Here is an 8529-nt window from a genome sequence, read left to right on the forward strand (position 1 = left end):
TTCCCATGTTCCACTGAGGAGCATGGCAGGGAGAGCCATGGGATATTCCTTCTGAGCCCTCCTGGAGCATGGGGCTGGCAGCTCTGGCACCCAGGAGATGCCAGCAGGCATCAATGATCCCATCAGGGATCAGCACACCCCGCTGGGGCCACCCTGGGCTGCCCACAGCTTCTCCTGCCCTGGAGGCCACCCCTGAGTGCCCAGCAGGGCTTTTGGGCAGAAATGCAGCTGGAGCTGTGTCCAAACCCTGCCCACACTCGGACCCGGCACCCCCAAACTGCTCCTGACCTTACCAAACCCAGCCAGCTGGGAAGCAGCTCCCATTTGCCATAATTACAGCAGAGCTGCCCTCCCCCTTGCACTATTTATTGCTTTTGCCCTTGCCGTGGATTGCTTCAGACAGAGACACTATTAAAGCTCAGAATATTTCTTTCTGGACAGTCAGGGCGAGCTTTGGGAGAAAACTCCCTCTTTTCTCTCCACCACTGCCCCTTCTGCTGGTAAGGGCAGGGCAGGGCAGGGGATGGTTCCCACTGCAGGCTGCCTGGAGCACTCCGTGCCTGCTGAGCAGCGACTGCAGCAGGGGAACGCTCTCCTCTGGTGGAACAGAACCGTGTAAGGATGTTTCTGCAAGGCACACTAATTGCCCAAGCACCCACCTCTAAGTTGGGTCTCCTCCCTTATTCTCACAATAAGAAGGGAAAGGTGCATTTCGGTGATGACAGCTGAGGCTGGCAAGAGGCAGCCAAAGGGCACCTGCCAGCTCCCACCCTGCTGACAGCATCCCCACAGCTCCAGGATGGGCTCTGGCAAGGAGATAGCTGGCTTGCCAATAATAATAATTATCATTAATAAGCGAGTGACGTCCTAATCTTGGTTACATCAGCCGTACCCTTCCCCGGAGCTGCTGCCAGTCACACTCACACCGAGCACGGACAAGGGCCGGGAGCTGCTGAGGCTGGAGGGAGATGCAGGGGATGGCCCGCGGTGACTTCTGCCTCCTGGCTGAGGGGACAAGGGGACATGGCCTGGACAAACCCCGGGAGAGCCGCCTCTCTGTGTCCATTTGAGGCTCCTCAGCCCTCCGGGAAACCGCGGGGGCATAAAGGATGGGAAGGGAGGTGCGGGGCCGTCCCCTCCCTCCTCCTCCCCCGGGCATCCCGCGGGGCTGTGCCGTGTCACAGCCGGGCAGGGGGCACAGGGGTGTCCGTGTGTCCTGCGGGGCACCCGGCGGGATGTCCGTCCATCCCCGCAGCGCTCCGCGCTCCGCATTCCAGGGCCATCCCTGCCCTGTGCCAGCCCCTCCGCACAGCCCGACGGCAGCAGCTCTGGCGAGGAAAACGAGCGAAATTCGGGGCCGTTTGGCAAAGTTGCAAGGTCAGGGCTCCCCCCGCGCCCCCCGACCCTGCCCCACGGGCGGCATCCATGGGGAAGGGGGGGCTGCCCCCCAAACCCAGCGGGGTTTGCTGCCTTAGGTGCCTTTCCTGAGTTGCTGCCGAGCCCGCCAAGGTGCGAGCTTGTTGCGAGAACAAACTGTTGTGATTCCCCCTCCGGCCCTTTTTCCCCGCCTCCCCCCCGTTCCGAACGGGGGGTGTCGGTGCTCGGAGCCTGCCGTACCCCATGTCGCTCCCGCGTCAGAAAATGAATGATGCAGCAATTTAATTAGGAGCGAGCGGTGCGTCCATATTGCACCGGCGGAGGAGAGCTCGGCAGCCGGGGGAAGATGCTGCGTGTCCGCGGGCGCGGAGGCTGCGCCCCTGCCCGCGCAGAGCGGCCCCGGGGCGGCGGGAGCCCGCGGAGCCCCCGGCACCTCCCGCCCGCTCCCGCGGCTCTGCCCCCGAACTTTTCGCTCCCGAGCCGCGGTTCCAGTTAAGTCTCTCCCGGCCGAGCCACCGCGGGGTGCGGGAGGGGGGTGCGGGATGCCCCGGGAGTTACGCGCGGATGAGTGCGCGGGTGCGGACAGCGGGGATGCGCGGAGCAGCGCGGGGCTCACCGCCCGCCCTGCCCGCAGCAATTCCCACCCGGCCGGGGGAAGGCAGAGCCCCCGCAGCCCCCCGAGCCCCCCGCGCATCTCCCGCACCAACTTTCGCCCCCCTCCGCGGATCCGCCGCGCCCCGCGCAGCCCCGTTACCTGCGGCAGCTCCCGGGGCGGGCGGGCACCGCGGGCGCGGCCCCTCCGCCTCCGCGCACACGCCGGGAGGACGCGGGAGGTGCGCGGTGTCTCCCCGAGGTGTTCGGCTCTGCGGGAAGCTGCGGGATCCCGGCGAGGCTCGGGGCGGGAGCGGCCCCGGGACGGGCGGGCAGCACCGGGCGGAGCAGGCGGTGATGCGGGGGCAGCGGGGCGGCCGGAGCGGGACCCCCGCGCTGCTCCCCGCCGCAGCCCTCGGCTGGCACTCGCAGTCAGAGCAGCTTTGATTTCCTCCAGACTTGGGCTTTTTGTTCCCTTTTTTTCCCCCTCTTTTTTTTTTCTTTTTTTTTTTTTTGGAAAGGGGGGTGGGTGCAAATTCTGCCCCATCCCGGCGGCTTTTTTTCCCCCCTCTCTGATTCTTCTCAGGTTTTTTTCCTCCCCCATCTGCCCGTTTCCCACTTCCCTTCCTCTCCGCCAAGCAGCCCCCTCCTTCCCTCTTAAAAAAAAAAAAAAAAAAAAAAAAAAGGAGGAAAAAAAAAAAGGATAGGGAAAAAAAAAAAAAAGGCAAGGGAAAAAAAAACTGTGTAGTCAGGGCTTCCCAAATGCGCGCCCCCGACCTGGAGCCGAGCGCGCCCCCTCCGTTTGTTCCCCTTCTTGAAGCTGATTTTCATGACGTGGAGGAGCCTGATCCAGGGCAGGAGCGGCAGCGCACACACACACACACACGCACACACACTCGCACACACGCACACGGCCCCGCAGCGCCCCGCACCCGCGCACAGCCGCGCACCGCGCCCGGCGCCCGCTCCGCGCTGCCGCTGCTGCTGCTGCCCGGGGAAGGCGGCGGCGGCGCTGGAGCCTGCAGCAGCCCCTCTCCTCCCTCCTCCATTGAGTGTGCCAAACAGCAGCTCTGCATCCTAAAAAGGATCATTGAGGGGCTCATTGCATTCCCAGCACGTTTCAGGCTTGCTTCTTTTTTTTTTTTTTTTTCCTCTCCTTTTTTTTTTTTTTATCTTTTTTTTTTTTTTCCTTTTGCCTCAGCTTCAGCAGGAGTAGAGAGAGAGGGAGAGAGAGCCACAGAGAGGGAGAGGCAGAGACAAACCAGCAATCTTTAAACTCGAGCTTTCTTTTTTTCCCCCTTCCTTTCTTTTGCCTTTTTTTTTTTTTTTTTTTTGGTAACGATGTGCTAAAATCTCTCCTGCAAACCGGTAAGTACAACCTTTCTGGATCCTTTTGTTTCCGCCTAGGGTCAAAGACACCCCCCTCTTCCAAAAAGAAGATATAATAATCCTCTTTATTTATTTTTTTATTTTTATTACAGCCCTTGCAGAAGAGAAAGAACTTAAGTGGCTAATATTTTGCAAAGGAGACGGAGAGATTGATACTGCAATATAGCTCTCGTCTCTCTCCCTTCTCCCCAATTAGATGCTGGTTTTAATTGCAGGGGGTATTTCTCTTTTCGTGCTTTCAACCATCTCCTCTTTCCCACAGGGGAGGGTTTCATTTGCAAGTTGATCCTAAGGATTTCTGTTCCTCTGGCATTTCTCTCCCCTAAATGCATCTTTCTGCTCTTAAGTTTACGGATGGGGGGCAATTTTTTCTAGTTCTTACACGAGGAAGGCAAAAAGGACCTTTTTATTGGGAGATTGAGACTAAAAGCAATGATCGCTCCGAATCATTCTAATGGGCATTTCAGGGATTCAAGGAAGGCTGCATCACCACTGGTATTATTCCCATCCTTAGCGTTTCCCTGTGCCCATACATTTAAAATATCTGGTGAAAGGAAGGGTGAAACCATATGTTGAAGGAGCTGCATCTCATTAGGGCAGTATTATTTTCATCTGATTGGAGAAGAATGGTGTCTTCATTCGGAATCGTGTATAGTAGGATAGAGAATTTATCGGCTGGTAAGTGTCAAGGTATTTTTTTTTTTTTCTTCCACTTTCAGCTTTTTAACCGGGTCTCCTGCTTGGTCCTGGGGGCACAAAATGCCCTAATCCAAGGCAGGCTGAGCGTTTCAATCCTAGGTGCCTCTTCAGCTGTCACTTCCCTTTAGATCTGCTGATCGCATGGGCATGTGCTTTAGAAAGATTAATCATCTCTAAATGCTTTAATCAGCTAAAATGACTAATATGTGGTGTGTATTTATCTGATAATATACCGGTTGCATTAATTCACCGGGGCGCGTTCGCGAGGGGAAGATTTCCTTCCCAATCAGGGTCGTTAACCATTTACTCCGGTGAAGATGCTGTGGGGATTTCTGAGGGGAGCCGTTCTGCCAGGGACACCAGCACAGCTCGCACATTCCCTGCAACTCGCGTGTGGAACGCATCGAGCCGGGCGGGAGGGAGGGAGGGAGGGAGGAAGGAGATCTGAGGGTGGAGGTCCAATAACTTTGGGAGTTTGCATGGATGAAGGATGTGGTGCGACAATGGAGAAATGTGCCCACACTTGGTGTGCTTCCCCCCCGGAGTCGAGGCGGGCTGTGATGGCTCCCGGGCTAAAACTGCAGCCGGGGATGAGATGCGGGCAGTTCCCAAGCCTGGGAAACGTGGAGAGACGCAACACGTTCGGTGTGCTCGTGGTGCCGTGCGGGGCTGCATGTGCTGTCCTCTTTATAGGTGGCATTTACCACGGGGAGGGGAGCGAGGCAGGCTGCTATCGCGTGATGCAGCCCTCTAACATCTCCCAAGTATAAATCAGGGCAAGGCTCGCCCAGCCGACACCCCTGGAGTTGGTTGGGAACGTCTGCCCAACAATTGCTGAACTTTCCAGGAGCCCGACATGAGTCCAGCAGGTAGGGGCTTAGGGGAAGGAGAGGGGCAGGGCAGAAATACTGAAATCTGTGTTTCTCTTCCCGTTGCAGTTTTGTAAACACCAACAAATGATGAAACCTTCCACGGCAGAGAGGCTTCATAAAGGAAGGATGTTGTGGATAATTCTTCTAAGCACAATTGCTCTAGCATGGACTACACCTATTCCCTTGATAGAGGACTCGGAGGAACTGGATGAGCCCTGCTTTGATCCATGTTACTGTGAAGTGAAGGAGAGCCTTTTCCATATACATTGTGACAACAAGGGATTTATAAATATTAGTCAGATAACAGAGTCGTGGTCGAGACCTTTTAAACTTTATCTGCAGAGGAATTCCATGAGGAAATTGTACACCAACAGTTTTCTTCACTTGAACAATGCTGTATCTATTAACCTTGGGAACAATGCACTGCAGGACATTCAGACGGGGGCTTTTAACGGGCTCCGAGTTCTGAAGAGGTTGTATTTGCACGAAAACAAATTGGACATTTTCAGGAACGACACTTTCCTGGGTTTGGAAAGTCTGGAATATCTGCAGGCAGATTACAATGTCATTAAACGGATTGAAAGCGGGGCATTTCGAAACCTAAGTAAATTGAGGGTCCTTATCCTAAATGACAATCTTATCCCCATGCTTCCCACCAATTTATTTAAGTCTGTGTCCTTAACCCACTTGGACTTGCGGGGGAACCGCCTCAAAGTCCTTTCGTACCGCGGGATGTTGGACCACATTGGCAGGAGCCTGATGGAGATCCAGCTGGAGGAGAACCCGTGGAACTGTACGTGCGAGATCGTGCAGCTCAAGAGCTGGCTGGAGCGCATCCCCTACACCGCTCTGGTGGGGGACATCACCTGCGAGACCCCCTTCCACTTCCACGGGAAGGACCTGCGGGAGATCAAGAGGAGCAAGCTCTGCCCCATGCTGTCCGACTCCGAGGTGGAAGCCAGCCTGGGCATCCCTCAGCTGTCCTCCAGCAAGGAGAACGCGTGGCCTACCAAGCCTTCCTCCATGCTGTCCTCCTTCCATTTCACCGCTTCCTCTGTTGAGTACAAAACGTCCAACAAGCAGCCCAAGCCCACCAAGCAGCCCCGGGCGCCCCGGCCTCCCCCGACCCCCCGTGGCCTGTACCCGGGGCCCAACCAACCTCCCGTGGCTGCCTACCAGACCCGGCCCCCCATCCCCATCATCTGCCCCACCGGCTGCTCTTGCAGTTTGCACATCAACGACCTGGGCCTGACGGTCAACTGCAAGGAGCGGGGATTCCACAACATCTCCGAGCTCCTGCCCAGGCCCTTGAACGCCAAGAAGCTGTACCTGAGCGGGAATTTGATCCAGAAAATCTACCGCTCCGATTTCTGGAATTTTTCCTCCTTGGATCTCTTACACCTGGGGAACAACCGGATCTCCTACGTGCAGGACGGGGCGTTCATCAACCTGCCGAACCTCAAGAGCCTGTACCTGAACGGGAACGACATCGAGCGGCTCACCCCGGGCATGTTCCGGGGCCTGCAGAGTTTGCATTACCTGTACTTCGAGTACAACCTTATCAGGGAAATCCAGCCGGCGGCCTTCAGCCTCATGCCCAACCTGAAGCTCCTCTTCCTCAACGACAACCTGCTCCGCACGCTTCCCACCGACGCCTTCGCCGGCACCTCCCTGGCGCGCCTCAACCTGCGCAACAACCACTTCTTGGCGCTGCCGGTGGCCGGGGTGCTGGAGCACCTGCACGCCATCGTGCAGATCGACCTGAAGCTCAACCCCTGGGACTGCACCTGCGACCTGGTGCCGCTCAAGCAGTGGCTGGAGGCGCTCAGCTCCGTCAGCGTGGTGGGCGAGGTTCTGTGCGCCAGCCCCGAGCCGCTGGCCCGCCGCGACCTGCGCTCGCTGGAGCTGGCCGCGCTGTGCCCCGCCGCCCTGCGCCCCGCCGCCGCCGCCTCGCCGCCCGCCGCCGCCCCGCCGCCGCCCGCCGCCACCGGCGCGGCCGCCTACGAGCTGCCCCCGGCCGCCGCGGCCGCGGCCGTGCCGCTCTCCGTGCTCATCCTCAGCCTCCTCGTCCTCTTCTTCTCCGCCGTGCTGGTGGCCGCCGGGCTCTTCGCCTTCGTGCTGCGCCGCCGCCGGCGGAAGCTGCCGTTCCGCGGCCCGCGGGCGGAGGCGGCGGACCTGGGCGCGGTGCCGCTGCGCTGCCCGCGCCTCTTCCCCGAGGGCGGCGGCGGCGGCGGCGGCGGGGGCGGCGGCGGCGGCGGGGGGGGCCCCGGGGAGCGCTCCCCGGAGAAGGCGCCCCCGGCGGGCCACGTCTACGACTACATCCCGCACCCGGTGACCCAGATGTGCAACAACCCCATCTACAAGCCGCGCGAGGAGGAAGAGGCGGCGGGCGGCGGCGGCGGCGGCGAGGCGGCCGAGCTGCTGCGGGGCGGCGGCGAGCGCGGCTTCGCCCACCCCGCCGCCCCCGCCGCCGCGCCGGAGCCGGGCAGCAGCTACCGCACCTTGCTGGAGAAGGAGCAGGAGTGGAGCCTGGCCGTGTCCAGCTCGCAGCTCAACACCATCGTGGCCGTGCACCCCCAGCACCCCGCGGGCGGAGGGCTGGCGGCGGGCGCGCTCGGGGCGGCGGCGGCGGGGGGAGCCCCGCGGGACCGCGACCGCCCGCCGCCCTGCGCCGTGGGGTTCGTGGACTGCCTCTACGGCACAGTGCCCAAGCTGAAGGAACTGCACGTCCACCCCCCCGGGATGCAATACCCGGACCTGCAGCAGGACGCCCGGCTGAAGGAGACCCTGCTCTTCGCGGCCGGCAAGGGCTTCCCGGACCACCAAACCCCCACAAGCGAATACCTCGAGTTAAGGGCCAAACTCCAAACCAAGCCGGATTACCTCGAAGTCCTGGAGAAGACCACGTACCGGTTCTGACCGCCGCCCCGCCGCCCGCCCGGCCCCGCCGCCCGCGAGCAGAGGATCCAGCTGTGCGCTCTGCCCCGCCAGATGTGCGCGCTGCGGGGCAGGGCCCTTCTCAGATCAGTAATCGACGAAGTGCCTTCGCAGACTTTTGCCAGCAGATGTTAATCAATCATTATTTTTTATACTGAAACTGAGACTTTGACTGTGCCATGTCTAAAGGTATATTATTATTATTATATTATTATTATTATTATCGGGGATCTTTGTATTGATCCTGATTAAGTAAATTCTATGTGTGTCTCTTTCTCTCTTTTTTCTTTTCCCTTTTCTTTTATTTTCTTTATTCTTGTTGTTTGTTTTGTTCGTTGGCTCTTTTTTTTTTCCTTTTTTTTTTTCTTTTTCCGTTGGCAGTAAACTTCCTTGATATTTTCCCTTGGAGGGGAAGGGGAGGGAAGATGGCATTTTCTGGCCTGCTTTCTTCTTGCCCATCATGGCACAGATTCTGTACATTTATTTAAAAGAGAGAAAAAAAAAATAATGCAAAGAAGCAAACGAGCGCAGTTTGCTGCATGCCTGGAAACTGCAAGAGGGAAGGGAGGGGAGGGTCTTGCTCGAATGTCTCACTCTTGTCTCTCTCCCTCCCTCGCACGCACACTCCTCACCCTCACCCTCCGCCAGCCCAGCCCCTCCAGGG

At 58.6% G+C, this 8529-nt stretch overlaps 1 protein-coding gene across 4 annotated transcripts; it reads left to right on the forward strand.

Moving 5' to 3' along the window:
• Positions 1–1734: 1734 nt before the first annotated feature.
• Positions 1735–7990, forward strand: SLITRK3 (SLIT and NTRK like family member 3). 4 transcript variants are annotated; one of them, XM_077184201.1, is made up of 2 exons: positions 1735–1868; positions 4995–7990. In XM_077184201.1, the coding sequence occupies exon 2, from the start codon at positions 5013–5015 to the stop codon at positions 7845–7847; it is 2835 nt and encodes a 944-aa protein (XP_077040316.1). In that variant the 5' UTR covers positions 1735–1868; positions 4995–5012; the 3' UTR covers positions 7848–7990. The 4 variants fall into 4 exon arrangements, with proteins under 4 accessions (XP_077040316.1, XP_054495229.2, XP_077040314.1 ...); XM_054639254.2 differs by lacking the exon at positions 1735–1868 and adding an exon at positions 2607–4035; XM_077184199.1 differs by lacking the exon at positions 1735–1868 and adding an exon at positions 2607–3336 and having other exon boundaries at positions 3450–7990.
• The last annotated feature ends 539 nt before the right edge of the window (positions 7991–8529 follow it).

This window comes from Agelaius phoeniceus, chromosome 10 (assembly GCF_051311805.1).
Source record: "Agelaius phoeniceus isolate bAgePho1 chromosome 10, bAgePho1.hap1, whole genome shotgun sequence".
NCBI lineage: Eukaryota > Metazoa > Chordata > Aves > Passeriformes > Icteridae > Agelaius > Agelaius phoeniceus.

Excerpts from the sequence above, each read along its gene's own strand:
- SLITRK3 (XM_077184201.1), top strand. The coding sequence starts at position 5,013 with ATGATGAAACCTTCCACGGCAGAGAGGCTTCATAAAGGAAGGATGTTG.